The 20010-nt window shown below is 43.7% G+C and overlaps 1 protein-coding gene across 9 annotated transcripts in view; it reads right to left on the bottom strand.

Annotated features, from left to right (window-relative positions):
- Positions 1 to 20010, bottom strand: part of birc6 (baculoviral IAP repeat containing 6) — a 195757-nt gene that overhangs the window by 146212 nt on the left and 29535 nt on the right. For 8 of the 9 annotated variants that reach the window (XM_041789459.1, XM_041789462.1, XM_041789463.1 and 5 more), the window contains exons 4-26: positions 19414 to 19607; positions 14818 to 14929; positions 14381 to 14463; positions 14071 to 14296; positions 13789 to 13958; positions 12011 to 12069; positions 10237 to 11901; positions 9353 to 9502; positions 8991 to 9216; positions 8416 to 8576; positions 8117 to 8248; positions 4549 to 4680; positions 4298 to 4464; positions 4044 to 4177; positions 3654 to 3815; positions 3405 to 3536; positions 2761 to 2858; positions 2529 to 2676; positions 1728 to 1861; positions 1431 to 1577; positions 1161 to 1348; positions 626 to 934; positions 98 to 197 (exon numbers count right to left, since the gene is read on the bottom strand). In XM_041789459.1, coding sequence (XP_041645393.1) covers positions 98 to 197; positions 626 to 934; positions 1161 to 1348; positions 1431 to 1577; positions 1728 to 1861; positions 2529 to 2676; positions 2761 to 2858; positions 3405 to 3536; positions 3654 to 3815; positions 4044 to 4177; positions 4298 to 4464; positions 4549 to 4680; positions 8117 to 8248; positions 8416 to 8576; positions 8991 to 9216; positions 9353 to 9502; positions 10237 to 11901; positions 12011 to 12069; positions 13789 to 13958; positions 14071 to 14296; positions 14381 to 14463; positions 14818 to 14929; positions 19414 to 19607 — 5029 coding nt within the window. The remainder of the gene's footprint in view (positions 1 to 97; positions 198 to 625; positions 935 to 1160; positions 1349 to 1430; positions 1578 to 1727; positions 1862 to 2528; positions 2677 to 2760; positions 2859 to 3404; positions 3537 to 3653; positions 3816 to 4043; positions 4178 to 4297; positions 4465 to 4548; positions 4681 to 8116; positions 8249 to 8415; positions 8577 to 8990; positions 9217 to 9352; positions 9503 to 10236; positions 11902 to 12010; positions 12070 to 13788; positions 13959 to 14070; positions 14297 to 14380; positions 14464 to 14817; positions 14930 to 19413; positions 19608 to 20010) is intronic. The other variant, XM_041789461.1, reaches the window with a different exon arrangement.

Raw genomic sequence — 20010 nt, 5'->3', positions numbered from 1 at the left:
AAAAATCTTTAATCCAAGTTTAAGCAAAGTGTATTATTGTAACTCCCATTCTTGCACCAGTTAAGAAGTATAAATGAAATAAAGCTCAATGATGTACCAGAGTGCATCCTCTCTATGATGATGGACTGGTGTGGAGGAGGCTGCAAGAAGTGAGATGCCTGGGAAATAGCCAAGGCCAGACCGCTACCCATGGGGCTCTGAAGCAAAAACAAACAAGAATAAAAATTACACTTTCCATCACAATGGCCTCCTTATCACACATTTCTTATTTCAGTGAAAAAAAGTGTACAACCAACGATGGTTACTGTAGTTACTGTAACTGAATGAATTGCATCTAATTCCTGATATGGATGGTATTATAATAACGTTTTTACAAACCTTTACCTTTTTTGTTATACAGACCCAATGTCACAACAAAATAAGCGTTCTGTAACCGATGTAAGATTTAGTATTTAGTAGATATCACTATTGTTAGGAGAGCTACCTCGACTGTTTCTAATTCATTCACAAACCTTAATTCAAAGAGCTTTCTGACTGCAGTTAGTGCATCCATACGCAGCATTTATTGCCCTAGCAGCACCCACAACCTCAGATCAACCTCAGATTCTGGCTGTGGGCTACTAACCGGTTTGGCCTTCTGGGTGTTCTTGTGTGCTGCAAGGTTGACAGGCCCGGGGTCCATCATGGAGCCGGGGAACAGGTGAGCCAGCTCAGCACTGAAGGCTGCTGATACCGCTTCGTTGGGTGGCGTGAGAGGAGGGGTCATGAATAGGGGTGTGGTTTTAGGTGTTGGTGGGATAACGTCAGAAGGGTGTATGAAGAAGCCCGGAGCAGAGGAGGGGTTGGAAGGCACAGAGTTGTGGATGGGCCCCACGCCTGAGGCAGCGGCGGCAACAGAGGTGGTCTGATGCAGTTTGGCCTCCAGCTTGGCCTTCTGTTTACAGACAAAGATTTTACTACAGAGAAACGCAGCATCCAAAGGAAGGCAACTAGTTCTACAAATGCTTTAAAAAAGTAACTGAATAACAGATAACTTGAATTGAAAACTTAACATGTCGTGCAGTTCATTACAACTTTAAAGGAATCTAAGTGATCTAACAGCTAACGCTACTCTATGAGTGAGGGAAACTGAAAGTGTGGGTTTGCGTGTGAGCTCTGACCTGCTGCTGCAGCTTCAGTAGTTGCTGCTGCTTCTCTTGCAGGACCTGCAGCTGCTGCTCTGCAGACACCATAGCGTGGGAGAGTGATTGGAGCGCCACCTGGGCAGCAGAGCTGAGAGCTGTGGAAGCTTCACCCACAGTCCCTGTTGACAGGCCACCCACAGTCGGCGTCACGCCGAATGTACTCACTGGGGTTAGAGAGGAGAAGTTAAGGCAATGTCACCTTTGGGAGTCAAAAACAATCAAATATTTAAAAGATGAAATGTTTACCAGTGAACATGCTGGCATCATCACGTTCCACCCGTGTACCATCACTGGTGGAGATACAAGTAAAGTGCAAAGGCTCCACCTCCAGGAGTCCTGTTAAAGCTGTAAAGCTGCCCTCTGCTGCTGCACAGCTGCTTACTTTTCCATTCCCTGCAGGTCACACAGCAAGACAAAAACAGAAGCAAAACAGATGAGCAAAGGCAGTCTATTTCTAAAAACAGAGACCAAAATCGTTCCATTTTTAAACTGGTGTACTCAATAAAACTAAAACTGTGCATGAATAAGCCCTCAGCTTATTACCTGAGAGAATGTCAGAGAGGTCGATCTCATCTGACTGGACTCCAATGCTGCTGTTGAATGCATTCTTACAGGAGGAACCGCTGACCTCCAGGTCAAAGAGCACGGGGTCAAATGGAGAGCTGTAAAGGCCGTACCTGTGGGAGGGAGGACAGAAGGTGAGAGAGCTTCACTCAGTGCAGCTGAATTAGGATATTTAACAGGACTACTGTCTTTGTCCCAGAACACAAGAAGTGAATCACTGATGGAGGCATGTCTGTCTCCACTACAGAGAGGGGTGATGTGCCCGTTTCAGGTAAGTTACTATCAGACCTCCATCCAGGTGACCTTGCTAACAAGTCTGCAAACAGCTGCTTGTGAGCTGAACAGCAAAAACATGAACAATTTTACAGCTCTACACTTTATTTCTGGTAAAAAAAAATGATGCATCAACAACATGACTAATGCTATGGTTTGCATTTATGCCATTTGGCTTCCAGGTCAAAGCCCTTTGCAGAGACGATGAAGCATATGCAGAATGCTCAGTCCAGTTTTGGTCAAGCTAAGGTGTAAATGACAAGTAAATCAATCTCCTACTGCATTGTCTAGACGTGTTAGTCTGACTCTGTAGTAGTGTAAAAGTTGTAAATGTTGTAGTTGTAAAAGTAGAGACTGAGACAGAGACCCAGTGCCCAGCTGATTATGCTGGGCACTGCCTCAGCTCTAGCTGGCACCGCTGACATCTGCTAAGTGTATTTTAACCACAAAAATTAAAACGTTTTCATATTAGTAATCTGTTCTTGAACTGAAAAGCTGGAATCATACCGGGTCTGCAGAAGTGCCTCCAGCGGCGTGAGGCGGTCCTGCAGCTGTCGAGAGATGGCGGTGAGTAGGGAGGCACAGGCAGTGCTGCAGCCCGCCAGGTCCTCTTCCTTCACATAGTTCAGCAACACGAAGTACCAGAACACCGAGCCTGAAAGCAGAAAGAGAGGTGAATAACGAGTTAACACAGTGAAGTAAAAAGAACAGAAAGGTTTAGCTCTTTTCAGTCACTTACCACCTGTTGCTGCTGCAGGCAAGTAAGGCATATTATCCAACAGAGCCTTCAGCAGACTCATGCCAAAACCCTGTTGACTGGGGTCCCCTTTCCCATTGCTACAACAAGCAGAGCAGGTTAGTCATAAACTATGTCAACATAAAATTCCCCAAAACAACAGCAAATCATCATGAAGTATTTTCTACGATATTACCTTAACCATCTACAAACTAGAGGTGTAGTCATTTTGATCTGTCTATGTCTGTTCAGAGCTGTAACTCTGATTTCTCTGGGGCTTTTTTTGGATAGAATGGTATTTAGGGGCAGTTAATACTCATTTATGCTGCCTCTACACACAAAAACAGATTCATACAATACCCCTGTCACAACTGTTACTATCTACACATTCAAACAGGAGTCTGTTTATCAGAATGCTTGCTTTCATTGAAAAAAACTTGCCACCTGTAGTTGAGTTACATAGAAAATGGACGATGCACTGGATGTATTGTGGTGCATCATGATATCGAATCAAATTGTGAGAGCACTCAAGATGCAGAGCTCTGGGAGGTTCCCTTCTGAACCTACACAATGAATTGAGCAAAAACAGAGAATCTAGAAGGTTTCACGTTTAGAATACGACACACCCTTGGTTTGGGCATTCTTACCTTATACAAAGTGCAAGAAAGCGAGCACACTTGTGAGCTATGCTCCGGCCAGCCTCAAAAAAACACATCCGCACAATATCTGTTAGTCGCGTCCGGGTTTTTGCGAGCAGGCCCTCCTTTCCTTCTCTCAAACTAAAGGAAAAAAGTAATGATGTATTAGCTGTCTCTGTAAAGCTGTCAAATTGGCCATGAAAGCCTCCAAGATTGACAACATGATTATCTGTGCTCTGTGCAGATAACTTGTTTTACCTGCATGGACCGTTAGAGAAAACCCCAGCCAGCCAGCATAAGATGTCTAAGATGAGGCTTTGGGCATGCTCAGTAGCTGAACTGCCCTCTGTCCGCCGACACAGCGCGTCCAACAGCTTCTCATGGAAGTCCAGAAACTGCAGCATAGCACAGCGTTGGACCCTTAAAAGAACAATATCACGTTTAAAAACACAATCAGGTTATATTTTAATTTGGCAAGAAGTTGGGGCAAAGAGAGGCCCAGAGCAACACTCATCTGGCTGAATGTCTTCACCACAAAAACACTGAAACATAAATTTCCATCTGTTTCATGAGCACACATGTTCTCTGACTGTTTATTATCAAGTGTTGACAGCAGTGACAGAGGTGAGAAAAGAAGGGTTATCAGACCTTTCTTTGGGTATTGATGTCTTCTTGAACCTTCTGATTGTGACGGAAACTTCCTGCAGGAGGTCGCATCCTCGCAAGTTTTCAACTTTCTTTGAGGGCACTGAGCTCTCAGTCTTCACTGCAGAGACCTTCTCCTTCAAAAGAACACACTCTTACTCATTCAAATCAACTCTACAGATTAAAGATGAACTCAGAAATGGATGCGACTGTGTAACTTTCTGGTATACATCATTACTAATTTTAAGAAGCTGTACCTTGGAGGCCTGTGCTCGCTGCAGCAGTGTAGACAGGGAGTGGGCTTTGGTGCCCTGGGGTTTGGCACTCGGCATTCTTAACACAGGTCGGGGGCTCTCCTCCATGCTGCGGTCACTCACTGCTTTAATGTGAACCAGGAAGGAGCGATACTTCCCTCCTGCCATGCCTGCAGCAGAGGAAAGAACAGCACCGGTAAGACACATACTAACAACCTCACTGACAGGGACCTGAATAGTAGGTGTGCAATTACCTTTGACCAGCTTGGGACTGGTGAGGCTGAGCATGCCTGCATGACCAGAGAGGTCCAGCCCACTGGCCAGCCACACTGGACCGCACAGGATGTCCTCCTTGTGGTCCTCTAGAAATGGACAGAGCATGGAGCCTACAGCAAACAGATGACCCCATATTTTAAAGTTATGTGGAGAATAGACGTAGTTTAGTGTTTCTCCGAAAAACCCTAAATAAATCATTTTAAAAACACTTTTTCAAAGACATGAAACATTAAACAAAAAAACTAGTACAAACACAGAATGACCAAATCATTAGTTACAGAGCCTGAAGTCATCAATTAAAAACTACAGCCTGATGCAACTTCCTCCAACAATGTTGATCTACTTCTAAAAAGATTTAAAGAGACCAACTTTTCTTCGACATAAATTTCTCAGTAGCAGATTTCAGGTTGCAGGAGGAGCGTACCTGAAATTCCTTTTACCCACTGAAAGACAAACTCTGGGGGCAGATGGCAAAAGTAAGTCTTGTGACTGATTGTAGCTTTAGGGAATTTTGACATGAGTAAAATCACACAAGTATGATGAAAACACGTTGAGTCTAGCCATATAAATGAGAATATGCCCAGGATTTTGTCTACGAGCTGCACATGAAGGCCAACCAACTGAAACAAACAGAAGACTATGATGAGTTAAGGACTTAAGTTTAAACCTCAGTGCTCTGTGGTATACAGTTTCCCAAGATTTAAGGCATTAGGCAGACGCAAGCAAAAAATGATCACCTTAATCAATCAGAGGCATGAAAGTGGCAGCAACAAGTCTTTTGTTAGCACCAAAAGAATAACACAAGAACTATTTCTAAACAAGACTAGACTAAAACCTAGCATGTGGCTGACCGCAACTTTGGGATGCCTGTTGAAATGCCTGACTGAATTGTGTGTTGTGGCTCTCTGCTCTAGTTTTAACAAGAAATGTGGTCCAGTTCTGATTAAACTACAGTGACATCCGAGCTTACAGCTAGCTCGGCAGCAAGGCCTGGATTTGCTGGACAAGCCCACCATAATGATTGCAGACCCTCACCCAAACACACCGGGAAAGCAGCTGTGGCTAAGTCCAAGCTAATCACTCCACTAGCAGCCATCGTATACAAGCATTCAGACCAGAGCATGTGAGCGAAGTGGAGCGATGAGATTTCCCGCTCCTCGCTCACAGAGCTGTTCCTTGCGCCCGCTCGTCCGCTCAGAAGGGATTCACGCCGCTCCGCTCATTATCACTCTATCTTCCACTCAAATTTCTACCCGCTCCACTCCAATCACTCACCGCTCACTCAACAAAAACACGGAAGCGCATTACCATTACCATCTTCTCGGTTTCAGACACTGGGAAATACTGATGTTGTTAAAAAATGACGATGGTAATATTAGTATATAAACACTGTGCAGGCATCTCAAGTCTCTCGGATTATTCCGGCGGAAAGCCCAGCCTGACGTGTTGGATGTCGCTGTCTCTCTGCAGGAGCAGTGAAACCAACACGGGATGCTTCACGGATACAAATTCTTGCAGATGCATTCTGGGTGAGACATGCTTTAGACGCATGGTGTGAGCTGCCGGAGCGAAATTGGAGCGGGATGGAGCGCAAGATAAGGTGCCGGTGCAGCTTTTTAAAAAAAAAAACGCTCCGCGCTCTGGCCAAAATCCATCCGCTCACACTCCCCGCTTGCTCCCACTCCGCTCCACTCACATGCTCCGATTCAGACGACAAGAAACCCTTGCCCCCCATCACACACTCATGCTGAAGCAGGTAGGCAGAAGAGTGAAAACATCTTTCACAGCATGAAAAGCCTTTAGGGTAGTTTTTCTCCTTTATTTCTTCAGAAATGTGGCCCAGTCCAAGTAAAAGGACGCTAAAGCTAAATCTGAGGTATTTCTACCAGTGGAGGCAGCCATTACCGATGGCGTTTATTTAGTCACTCACTCAGTCAGTCAGACAGACACAGACAGAGCCGTCTATAGGACTGACCTCAGCGGTTACCCACAAAAAGCCTATAATTTCTCCAGGTGACACACACACAGCTGGATAATGAGGTTGTACACTGATTTAACCTTGCATGTACAGACTTAAATCATGCCCACAGAGGACCAGGCATTCTGTACATGCTCCACAGCGTCTGACTGTGCAGGGCTTTGACCCCAAAGTCAAACAGCATAATGCTAAACAAAGCAGAGGTCACACTACCTTACCTGGACATCACAAGGGGGATACATGCATCAAATTCACACCACTACTAAGCATAGAGTACGTACCATATGTACAAAGCTGTATAATTATTTCTGTTTTCACCATTTGATTTACAACTGGTAAGCTGTTTGCGAAATTCCTAGCAAAATGAAGCAGAACTAGACCCAACAGTAAGCTAAAAGGAGGCATACTGCCACCTATTGTTCAGGAGTCATACTTGTGCTGATAAATTGATTCTCACCCAGTATACTAGGACAAGGCCAGAAGTCCATAATCCAGTCCAGCTATGAAAGTAACTTGCTTAACTGTGCGTACGAACTTCTTAAACGTTGCCTTACTAGATTTATTAACTTCCTGTATTACAGTGAAGATGCATATCGATCAACATTTCTGTAAAAATGCCAGACGTAGCCAAAAGGCTAGTTTTCATCTACAGCCAGATGTCAGATTAGGTTCCCTTAGCCAAAAAGAGGGTTTTTTAGTACTTTCTACTGTACCAATGAACATTTCCAATTCAACATTAACCTGGAGAGGACACTGGAATACCTACAACTGCTAGTAGATTAAGAGCTTCTACACTGAGTTTCTATTGTTTGCTTCCAGACTGCTGTATTAAAAGAGATTAAACTTTTGTTGAATTATATGCCTAACAATCTTTTTAACATAAACGTCAAATCTCTGTTAACAGTTCTCTTGTTTCTGGCAGTTGGTCTGCTCCACAGGTCCCAACAGCTAATATGTGGATTTCAAATTGCTGCCCTTTTCCCTTTTGGGTAACTGACTCATGACCTCAACCACAAATCCGATAAATTCTGGAGATTATGGAAGCCCTTAGAAACATTCCTTCAAAACATCTAAGGGCAGTTTTTAGTTTCAAACTATGTATTTTTGTTGCCAGCTGACTCTGTCTGTGTTGCTTTAGTTGTTCTGGTGCACAGCATTCTTGTATTTAGCTATCCTGCATGTGCAATCTCACACCTTTTGAAACACTTTATTTTGATGCCATTCATGTAAAATGTCTATATGTGATGCTTGCTGCCGTTTTGGGGTGGGGTTTTTTTGTTTTGTTTGTAGTGTTAAAATACAAAACTCAGAAAAAAAGGTGAAACTGTCAGTGTCAACTGAAGCATTATCCACAAATGTAGCCTGTCGAATTAAATGTGTACGGATGCAGACACACAGCTCACACAGGAGAGTTATACTGGGAAGTTTCTGGGGGGTTAGACTAGGATTCAGGAGTATTTTCACTAGTGCTTTAGGTGAACACCAGCTGTTAGCAGGACAAATGAAATGATCAAAACTTGGTGAGCTTTTTGGTCCAAAACTAATCTTAAACTGTCAGCAGTCTTTACCTGATGTGTCCTCGATGTCCATAAACTGGATGTCCTCTGAGAAGTCATGCAGCAGAGGCTGGCCGTTCCTCTCTCCATTGGCATGAAGAACGCTGGAGAGGGGGAATGAGATCTGTCTGTCCACTGCAGTCTCTGTTAAATACATGACAAGCAAAACTTAGAGATACAGTCTCCATTTTTAGAAAGTCTTAGATCCTTTAGACTGATATCTAAGAGTCACAGAAAACGCCATTCAGCATAAATAGAGAGAACAGAAAGTTAAAGCTTCAATGGAAATAAATGTCAAAGCCTGGCTTTACCGCTGACTTTCCCCAGCCCGGGTGCTTTGTTCTTCAGCAGAGTGACCTGGATCTGAGGAATGTTGACGATGTTGGCATTCAGGACAAACTTGAAGTCCACGTGGCCCACCATGCAGGCCTTGGGTAGCACCAGCTCAAACACGTGCTCATCCCAGCTGGAGCTGCAGATGGATCAGAGGTCACAGACTGTTTAGACAATTCACCACAGCACCGTGCAGAAGTCAGAGCAGAAGGAGTCTTTGCATCACTACTCAGGCTTTCAAATGTTGGCTTTAAAGGAACTGATCCAAGGGGGCGAACAACATGGAACTATCTAGAACTATGATTAAAGAAAGATTACAAGATGTGTCCATAGTTCTTGAAGGCAATAGCAGTCCTATATTGAGTTATTTTGACAAATCTGTCCAGTTTGATAGAATAAAATCTATATGTAGAAGATCAGAAAACTGAAAAACCTAAACATGCCAAGTGAATATTACCTGGACTATCTCACATTAAAGCCCTGTTTCTGCACAACTACTACAAGCCATTTCTGGCCTCTAAGTTCCAGTGAAGTAACAAAGCGATAATGCTACCTATCACTCTGAAGCTTCCACGTGCGTGTGTGTTGGGCTGCATCTCCATGGTGCTGCTGGTGAAGGTGCTGTGGGTGCCGTCGCTGCTGCTGTTCTTGCTGCACCTCAACCCAGCATGGCGGCACTGTGGCTGAGAAGCGGGGGGTCAGTGTCTCGAACCGTGTCAGCTCCACCAGTGACATTAGGCTCTCTGTGGTCAGCGGCTGATCCACTAGGAGGTCCACTCCTACACAAACCAGGACAAGGTGAAAGACATCAGATAACCAACATCACAGAGAAGGAAATATCCTGATCACTAAAATATAAAACATCTTCAATATGTCCCAGAACTAATGACTGAGGGTTTCCTGAGTCAGCTCTACCTGTGATCCCAGGACTAGAGGGGTTGGAGGAGGGCTTGCCCCCCTCAAGCAGCAGTTCAGCCCCTTTAGAAAGGGGGCCATCAATAAACATGTCTCCATCATCTATATCGTCGCACACACCTCCAATTTGAAGGAAATGAAGTTCTCCGCCTTTAAAGGAGAGCAAAAACATAGTTAAAATTATACATTCATTCACGTTAACTCTTAAACTTACCTTTATTCATTCATACCTTGACATATTTCAAACACCTGTGAGTTCTGAACAGAATTAGGACAATGTGCATCACATTTGTACCAAATTAAAGCATACAGTACACATTTCACATTTTCTCTACCAAAATCTTGAGGCCGATCATTCATACCTAAAAATAACCTCTCAAACATGTGTGACTGTGTCGCTAGTTGCTGGACAGTTGTAGCAAAAACATGGCAGTATGAATTCTCACAGCACACAAAGACTCAAGGCACACCATTTGGAAACCACCGGAGTATAACATTTACAGAGCTGTAAAGTTGTTCATGTTTTCAACATATAAACAGCCAGCGTCTTACTAAATTGCGAGGAAGGTCAACCAGAAGAAAGGTCAGATAGGAACAAGCTGAAGGGGGCAAATCACTGTCTACTGTAGCGGTCAAACGAACTTCTGTAAATTATCCTTACTTAGCAATTAGCATCTTCAGTCCCCGGATGCTTACACAGCGTTGTTAAAGGAATACATTGGTAATTATGCTCCTGTCCTAACAATTTTAGGAACTGAGTTTAGAAACTGTGCATTAATGATTTACCTTGATTGTCAAAAATAACAACATAATTTAAAAGAATTACTGGAACCTTTATTACAGTTAAAGCACTGCAGCACTGACGGATTTAAAGACACACTCACCTTTGGTACAGGCACAAAGGCGGTCAGTCCCAGAGCAATAGGTTACTGAGACAAACGGGTCCATCTCATCTGCTGATCCCTCCTTTTTAGGCGGCTCCACCTTGGCCAGAACCTCCAACGTGGACAGGTCCAGTATCATAATGAACCCCGCCCTTGTGGTCACCACCAGGTGGCCCAGACCTGCAACCTCTAACCGTTTGCCCTCTTTTTGGCCTGAGCCAGAGGTGGAGGGACTGGTGGCAGTAGCGCTGCTGCTGGTTGTGGCTGCTCCACATGCAGTCCCAGTACCAGAAACAGCAGAGCCTGCAGGGCCCATGCCAAAGCCAGATGAACCATTCTTTGACACAGAGGGGAGAGTCTCCTCAGAGGTCTCCTCTCCATCATCCTCCCTGCTATCCAGCACATCTGGAGGAAGCAAAATAAGGGAGGTAATTGCATCAGAAGGGTCCCAGATCTGCAGCACTTTGATTGGTTCCTCGTCCAAGGTGACTATGCGGGTGGAGTAGTTGAGCTTGTAGAGTGCAAGATAGCCTCCGCTCCCCCCGCTTGGGGACCTTTGCGGCTGCTGCTGCTGGTCCCCTGGGGGAAGGATGAGGGGAGTCTGAGGTGGTGAGCCCCCTGGGTGGTGGCCTTCCACCCCATTGGCCACTGGATGTAGGGGGTCTCCTTTACCCTGGCTGCAAAGGGCAGAGTGCAGGCGGTTGAGATTGTTGAGAGCTTCTACTTGGTTTGTAGCACTGAGAGATTCGGCGCCACACGGCTGAAGGCCGACCAGAAGGTGCACACCGTCCCAGCAGGGTGTGATGGAGTCCACATAAAGATTCTCCTCCTCAAGCTGTTTGGGAAGCCTCAAGCACTGCACCAGTGCCCCGGGGCGAGGTGGGGCAGAAACCGTAGAAGCAGCTAGCGTGCTCCATTTGTCCACATGACCATCCAGCCCCGCAAGATTAGTTGCTGCGTCAGCGAACTGCTGAATGTAAGTGATTGGTGGATCCTGAAGAAGAAGCTGCTCATGTGTGTCAAACTCCATCTCTATAATCTGTGGCACTGTAAAGCCCTCATCATGGAGTCCTTTGCTCATGAGGTTGTTCATTTGAGCAAACGCCTGCCCTGAGGACTTGTCATCCACCTCTCTGATACTGTACAGCAGAAGCACGGGTATTGTCCTGCGCACTGCTGGCAGAGAGGAGGGGCTAGAAGGATGTGAACCTGTGAGGTTAGAAAAGCTCTGCTCCTGAGCTGCAGTCTGGGGGTTACACGTTTCTATCTCCATGGGGCCTTGGTCATGCAAAGGAGCAGGGTGAAAGGGCTCAGGGCCATGAGTTCTGAGGGGACCATCTGTGGCCCTACGTGCTGAAGCTGGGACAGGGGGTGGGGGTCCAGCCATGGGGGTACTGGATGGTGAGCGGTAGCTGAGCAGGCCTCCAGCCAGAAGACAGGGGAAGGGAATGTTATGATGGTCAGGGACCTTGTCCTTTGCTTTCGCCTGGCAGTGAGACTTGGCTTGGTTCAGAGGGGGGTTGGCCCCCAGCTCCTCCAGGTCCTTGACTGTGTCCTCCAGCACGCTGGCAACCACCTCCCACTGGAGCTTCTCTGGCTGCTGGAGAACACTCAGTGCTGTCACCCCAAGGCTCACATCCATGCTCTCCCACTGAGACTGCTGGCCTGGAACAGAAACAAAGAACAAGTCTGAGAGATTTCCTCTTTGATGATGGAAAAGGCCATCTTAAACATGAATCTGCATGTAAAGAATCCGTTTTTAAGGAGACCCTACCTGTTACAGACTCGGACCGGGAATGCTCATCACTGTCGGAATCCTCCAACTGATCATCACTAGAAGAAAAGGAGAGGTTAATACCTGAGGCCAATAATTAAAACCCCAAAAGTCTGAGCTCTGACTCACTGACACACAGCAGATCTACAAGGACTGAGTGGCTGAGTCGCAGAATGTGAACACTCGAGTTACTGCTGCTGTGGGCAGAAAACTATCCCATAATGTACAAGGGCATTGAATGGGGGACATTCCATGACAGACTAGAATCTTCCTTCTTTTCTTTATGTGGTAGCCCAAAAAAAACCCTAGTTGTTTTACTACAACACTAAATCTTTCCTTAATTTAAGACAATTCTGCTCTTTTCAGGGAACCTGATAGTTTGGCTCCACTCTGCAACAAGTTTAGAGGGATAAATACCTCCCATGTTTTTCACAATACCAGAATTTTAAATTTCAACATGATACAGACAACTGCTTTGGTATTATAGCAACACAATAGAAATCCTAGCCACCAAATACCTGGTAATTTCTTGGTTCTAATTACCAGAAATTGTAAAATGTTTTTGTGTAACTTACATAGCGTAAATATGTTTGCTTGGACGTTAAAAGATTGGACACATTACTCCCCTAAGCACCTGTCTCATGAAACTGATGGATAACGGCTCCTCTTATGGAAAAAGACATCTCTGATCTCACTTTAATAAAGGTTAAAAATGTAGTTTTTCAAAGCTTCAGTACTTTATGACACCATAACTCATTTAAAAACATATTTTATCATTCTAAATGCATAAGTGCATCAAATTTTTGAATACTGTGGCAAACCTGAATACCACATTAGTTTACACAATTTTGTCCAGTGTTTTTTCACTGTCAAAAGTACAAAAATCTGGAAATCAGGTAGATATTTGGACTTTTTACCCTTTGGTTGACAAGAGCAGCCCAAAAGAGCCCTATCCCACTTATCACAGCACGTCAACACTCATCCTAACCATTTATATTATTCGTTCCTTTTAATGTTCTTATGTTCTTGTGGGATCAATTTCAGGTCTTGGCACATGTTTGGTGCATGTCTTCCCCCCATTCTCTCTCTTATTGTATTGCCTGTCTCTCTTCAGCTGTCCTATCAAATAAAGGCAAAATGCCCCAAAAACAATAATTATAAAAAAGTCTCGATTGTGACTAAGTGTAGAGGAGAGAGGCGCCACCTCAGAAGCAATCAAAAATAACATCTTACACCAATGCTGATGCATTTTTAAGTTCTTTAGAGCAAAACCAGTTTGAAATATTATGGCAATAACATTTTATTTTTCTGCATTACTGCTTTGTTTGTCACTACCAAAGTCTATTCCATTTACTTGATCACCCATTGCTGCTCTCTCTCTCTCTCTCTGCTTGCAGCCAGTCTCAGTAGAAAAAGGCCGTGTGTCAGTTCTTTCTCTATAACTTGGATGCTTGGTGTGTCCTCTAACTTAGTTTTATTTATTGATTTTCTTTACTTGTGCTGCTTTTCCCCTTCATTATGCATCTTACGGGTTGAGTGCAGTATTCAACACTCTTAATCAGTGTTTGTCTTGTGTGTTGTTGGTCTGCAGCTCTATTTGGCACTTTCAGCCCAATACAAATTTCCTTCAGGACAATAAAGTTTATCTTATCTAATCTTAATTTTTACACTACCAAACCTAAAAACAATGGATATTCTATCATTTAAAGGAAGTGGTTTCAAAAGTACAGACAGCTTCAGTGTAATACATGTGTTTGTGTCACTGTTTTCTTCTTTACCTGTCTCCCTCCAACTTGGGCAGGTCCGAGCAGGAGGAAGACTCCTCAAGCCAAGCTAGCGTTGGTCTCCGAGACTCCGTTAGCGTCTGCTGGCTCTGCACGCCCCCACACAGGATCAGCTGCCTCAGGATGGCCGGGTCGTACGGGTTGATGTCAAACTTTAAGTGCACCTGTTGGGCATACAATGACAAATTATCTAATGTGTGGTCAACACTAAGCAGCATCTTCAATGATAAAACCTAGATAATGATTCTATGTCACGCGTTCATTGAATTCTTTGACCTTCATCATTTTGGAGACATCCCAGATGCAGATCTTTCCCCTCTTCGTGGCAGCAGCCAGGAACTGCGGACAGCTTCCAAAACCATAGCAGGCAATTTTGTCCGAACTGTCAGGGTTGTTGGGAAACTGGGCGGGGCTGGTCGCCAGTGTCACTGACAGTGGCACATTCTGCGTGTGCTCTCCCTTCACGAATGGACAATTGGGAGAATGCCGCTCGTGTTCAGACCTGAGGGAATGCAGTGGAAAAGGTTGGGCATCAGAAACATGGCATTCTTGCAAAATGTTTGCATTGTAAATGATGTGAACTCACCATGGCTCATCCGTAGGCTCCCAACATACTAGGCACACGCTGCAGGTGAAACACATGGCTCTGTCATCACCTGTTGAGGCAGGCTGTAAAAAGACAGAAAAGATCAATAAAGCAAACATTTACACAGAGAAAATCCCTACAGTTCACTTTAAACCCAGAGAACCCTGGATTTGTTCACGTGAGCTCCATAAATATCATCAGCAGGTATTTAATTCTGAGAGACCGATAACAGCAACAGTGGCATAGTTGTTTTATTGAGAAATCTTGCTGTGAACTGGAATATGGTGATAGAAAATTATTAAGAATTAGTTAAGCCAACTCATAATACTGGTGCTGACTACCAAGGGATCCAACTATGATGCATCCCTCCCTCCGACTTCATGCAGTCACTGAGAAATGTTCATGACAGTATGGAACAGAAGTTCCTCTGAACCTACCTGATGGTAAAACCCCGCTTGAGCCATTGGATCAGGCTGAGCCCACCTGTACCCAGCATGTGGCCACGATGTGAAAGTCTCCCTCCTGTTGGCCTCGCTGTACATTAAAGATCTGCAGAAAAGAAGAGATTTAGAAACAAGCTAAGTTGTACATGTGCAGTAGTGGGAGGTGTCACTTTTTATAAAGAGAGAACTATAACTATGTGAAACCTTAGTTTTATATTACAACTTTTAAGTACCCTTCAAAAACCCTTATTCTTGACCTAGTTTTTTAATTCCTTCCATAGAGTTTCCCTTTTTGAATGTTTCTCTTACTTTTCCTAACACACTGAGAATAGAAAAACCAAAACACACCCTCTCCTCCGAGAACATGTTAAATCAAACCCTAACTGTGTTCAGCATAAAGAAATATTAAAATGTGTGCAACATAGCCTGATAGCACAGTTATTAATGAATCTTCATTATCTTGTTTCTAGGGCTGTAGTCAACCAAAGAAAAACTTGGTCGACCAAAATCGCACCCAGACACCAATTAATCGATTGGTCGTTCAGGTAAAAAAATTATTCATTCATTAAAAAAAATTACCTCGTTGGGGACTAATTCAATCCATCCAGGCTCCTCACTGCACCTGCTTGGTACTCTAAATGATCCTAAAATGAACGTAACAAGTCTTTGGAAGCATTAATACGGCTCATCACATCTTACTATATAATTAACTGAGAGACGATCAGCGCGCACCTGCCTTTGATCTCCGTGATCCTGGTGCGGTAACGCTTCAAACTCATACAGCCTACAAAATAACCTCAGATCATCGTTTTTCATTCATTTATAACGGTAACTAGTAACAGGATCACTTGATCCAGCCCGTGCTGTGTTATTTTTGAGCATAAAGCAGGCAGCATGCAGCGTTTATTTACGGAGGTGAGAGGAAAAAAGTTCACTCAGCGGGACTTAAGACCAGCAGACATCACCTTTTATCACCTCTCCTTTCTGTGTGTCTGTAAGAGAAGCTAACGCTAACGTGAACATTTTAAAGGGGATTATATGAAGAGATGATACTACGCAGCCTATTTGCCGACAGGTGAATTAAACTGACCGTGGGGGTTGATGCAGTGAGGGAGGGCAGAGCAGAGAGACTCAGCAGCGCCACTTCAATACAAACAGCCTGCAACTTTGTGATGAGTTGATGTGTTGCTTCTGACCGTTAGTAATGTAAAATGTCAGAAAATATCCCACTCTGCTAGCTTTGTGTGCTTCTCTACCTGTAATTCCAGGAGCTGCGTTGCTCCTGTTCCCAGCAGCACGTCTCCCTTAGTCAGCTGCTCACACGCTTTTGCCCCCAGACCAGCATCTTGGGGGAGGGGGGACGGGGGGCGATTCGCCGACCAGGGTGATCTTGGTCGAACTAAAGCTTTTCGACCAATTACTCGACCAATCGAATCAAATCTGTCAGCCCTACTTGTTTCATGGTGGTAAGAAGCAAAAATCATAACTGAAAGTGATAAACACCCAGAACTCTTCTTGATTTTGATTGGACAGTAAGAGAGAAGTAACACTGAAGAGTGCAGTGGTGCTCCAACTGTTGAACCATTTTCACATGTAAATATTGAGAGCATCGTGGTGACAAACAGCTGACGTGAAGGGAGTTTCGCACTCAGCATGCTGAGCACTGAAAATGATGGCTTACATCAGTTCAGAGAGGACAGATCTGAAGTTCATTGTATAAATGTTTTAAATATTTGCTTTAAATACCAATAAATGTAGGAATATAGATAAACTCTATCATACACTGTATAAATATGATTTATTAAGAAACTAAAATGTGTAATGTGCAATAAATCAGTAGATCACAAACGTTCTACGTGTTGGCTTTACTTCCTGTTCACTCATTTCCTCCCTGGGGCGCTGGGCTCCTGTGCCCACCGCCATTATAAGCTGCGCATGCGCATTCGCTCCTCTTCAGTACAAAGGAATAGGAGCTCTGTGGACGCAACCCGACTGCACCTTCGAAATGATTACCACTAACCACTCGCCAGACGCCAGCAGGTGGCAGCAGAGAGATATGTTGTGTTATTTGAGACACACAGAGGAAGTCATGCACCGTCGTGGAAATTCACTGGCTTCCTGCCAGAAACGGCGCCTGTGTCCGTTGTCTATCTCATGGAGAGATGCTAGGAAGACATTTAGCAACATGCAATAAGAAAACTTAATGGAGTGTTTAAGAATAAGGCCTTTTAAGAGGAGGACGTTGGAGGAGAAACTTAGAAGAGCTTGGACCTGACCGGTCAGATATCGAGATGAAGCAACAAAGCTGTGACAGAGGAAGAAAGTCCACCGATGGCATATTAGATTCATAATAAGTAGGTTAATCAATAAATAATAGTTTTGTGTGTTTTAACATTTTTGCTGTATTCAGGTCTGGCATATACATTTTTCACTAAACCAGTCACTACTGAAGCAGTGACTACTGTCACTTTATGTCTTTGGTAAATTTTTCTATTTAAAATAAACATTAAAATAACACATTAACATCATATTGTCATGTATTGAGAGGATTTGTGATAATGTGTGATAAGAATTTAAGTTGACTGTGATAAGAGTTAGCTACTTGTGGCTGCTGATGACCCTTCTTATAGTTGTCTTATTTTAATATTTGTTCACCCACCAAACAAATGCAGATGTAAAAAAGGCATAATAAAATAACTTAACTACAGAACAGTAACATCTTTTGATATACCTTATATACATAACATATCAAATTGGGGTTTTGTTGGAGCCCCCACTGAAGAAAAATGCACCAGCCGCCACTGGTTCTAGCCCTGATGAAATCCAGCATGTTATCCTACCCAACTTTAAGCATCTACCTGGGGCACTACGGGCTTTTCTACGGGCAACAGCAAAAACTGAAGAAAAAAGGTCAACCATTAGAGCTTTTACAGCATGTACAAAACATTAGGGATGCATGGTGTTGGATTTTTGCTGATATCTGATTTGCTGATACTTACAAATCAAAATTGATACCAGCAGTGCTTAACATTTACTTTTTTTCACCAGCCAATTTTCTTGTTGTAGATAACATTATAAATGACAAAGGTCGACTATGGCATGCTACTTAAACTAGATCAGCATTCCTTTGAAATGCTAACAAACACTGAACTTCCAACTTTAAAATATTTCTTCTCATTAACCCTGGAGAAAACACAGATTGAAAAACAAAGTTTGCGGGGGGAGACCACCTGATGTCTAAAACAGCCTCGTTGCAATAAGCATCTCCCACTGTTATTGTGTTCACTAACACTGAGCCCGGTCAGAACAAAGCATAGGATGTGTCACCAATAATTTCAGCCCACCAAAGTGGCTCGTGGGAGTTACTGCACTACCTGCCACAGCTGAAATCCACCTGCATTTGGTTAAGTGACGGGTGATAATATCAAGCCCTGGATACCAATATATAAATGTAGTTTAGAACTGAAACTTCAGTCCTTAAAATACACTTTAAAGTTAAAAGGATGAGGATGGCCCTGAAAAGAAGACTGGAGCTGACATCGGTCTGTAGGCCCTGCCCAAAACTCCACAAACTTACATGTGCATTCAGCTGATAGTTACAGATTATCGGTTGTAGACATTGGCAGAACTTTTCATATCTGCCAATACTGATAAAACAACATGTTCCTCTTCAAAGCCTGGGACTCCTTGTCCGGATTTGATTTTAACACTATTTTAAATGTATACCAGGATTCTTCAAATATAAAGGCATGCATCGCCTCTGCTCACATCAACAAATGTGAAAACACAATTGTCAATACTGGAAAATCGTTTAAATTACAATACTTTGCTGAATCAGTTTTTTGCCTAAAATATCTTACCCTGCCAGCCTTAATGCTCATTTATGCTCAACGTTAAATATGGACCCGGATACAGACGGAGCCTTCTGTCCGTGCTCCATGTTCATTTCGTCCGTATTTCTGCACATTTCCATAAAGCTTACGGATACGGGCCAAATGGAGCAGTACCACCGGAAACCGTGGGGGCAGTGTTGCTGTCACTACCCGATACGTAGCTCTAGTTAGACACGAATAAGAAATAACAACTGCGGAACTTTTTGATGAAAAGTTGTGCGAGGTGGTTAGAAACACTGCCTCCATTTTTGTCTTTTATGCAAGAGGTACATTATCAACACCTCCTCCACAGTCACCATGTTTGTTTTTGAGTTTGTTGTTGTCATAAACTTTTGACTCCCCGGTGGATGTAATGGTTAACATCCATGCCAACGTAAAGGACGCATGGAAGCATGTGAGCAATGACGGTAACATCATTTGAAAAGGACGTATACAGTGACGGTAACATCATTTGAAAGGGACGTATACATGTTCGTACGTAAAGGGAGTATAAATGGGCCTTTAGCAGGATGAACCAGAATGCCAGCGGCGCAATAAGAGCAGATCATCAATCAATGTTTTGTGGATGGTGCTGTTTTCTTCATCTAAAATATGATTTTTTTAAAAACATACTAATATGGTCAAAATTATATCTGTTAGGCCAGCCCGTCAGTTCTTTGATGATGATCCATCAGAATAAGTTTCCCTCCTTGCTCACCTATCTACAGAGCGGCCAGGGCCCACCCCAAGCTCAGGCCTTGCGCTCGACAAGAGGTAGGAAAGCCTGTCCATGATGGATGAGGCCACAGACAAGGCAGCTACGTTCTGGTTGATCTTTTTTAGCTCATTGACTATGGCGCTGGCCACCAGCTTCAGCACATGGTGGGGGAGATGGAAGGTCACTGTCGCCCACTGAAAAAAGAAAAGAGAAGAAAAATGTCACAGGGATAAAAAAGCAAGATGAGAACTTTTTTACAGCAGGTAATGGTTAATTCAAGTTCATTAAGTTATTGTTAAATGTTTTCACTAATGTCAGGGTTGGTTAGCATGGTCAAAGTATGTCTATACAGTACTCACATTATCCAGAGTAACTGCTTATTTGAACCAGGAGTAACCTGTAAACCTAATTCACCAGTTGTTCCATAAGATCGCTGATTTACTGATGTTGTTGCAGCTGCTTGATTATCTTATAAGGTCATCTGACATCGAATCAATTAAGTGACAGTAGAACAGATGTAGATGTAACAGATTTCAGAGGGTTCCTAGGTGTACTGTGTACCTAAGAACAGATCATGGGTAAAAGAGCCAGGTTTTG

The sequence above is a fragment of the Cheilinus undulatus genome, linkage group 6 (assembly GCF_018320785.1).
Source record: "Cheilinus undulatus linkage group 6, ASM1832078v1, whole genome shotgun sequence".
NCBI classification, from domain to species: Eukaryota; Metazoa; Chordata; class Actinopteri; order Labriformes; family Labridae; genus Cheilinus; species Cheilinus undulatus.
This window is presented reverse-complemented; position numbering and strand designations above follow the sequence as displayed.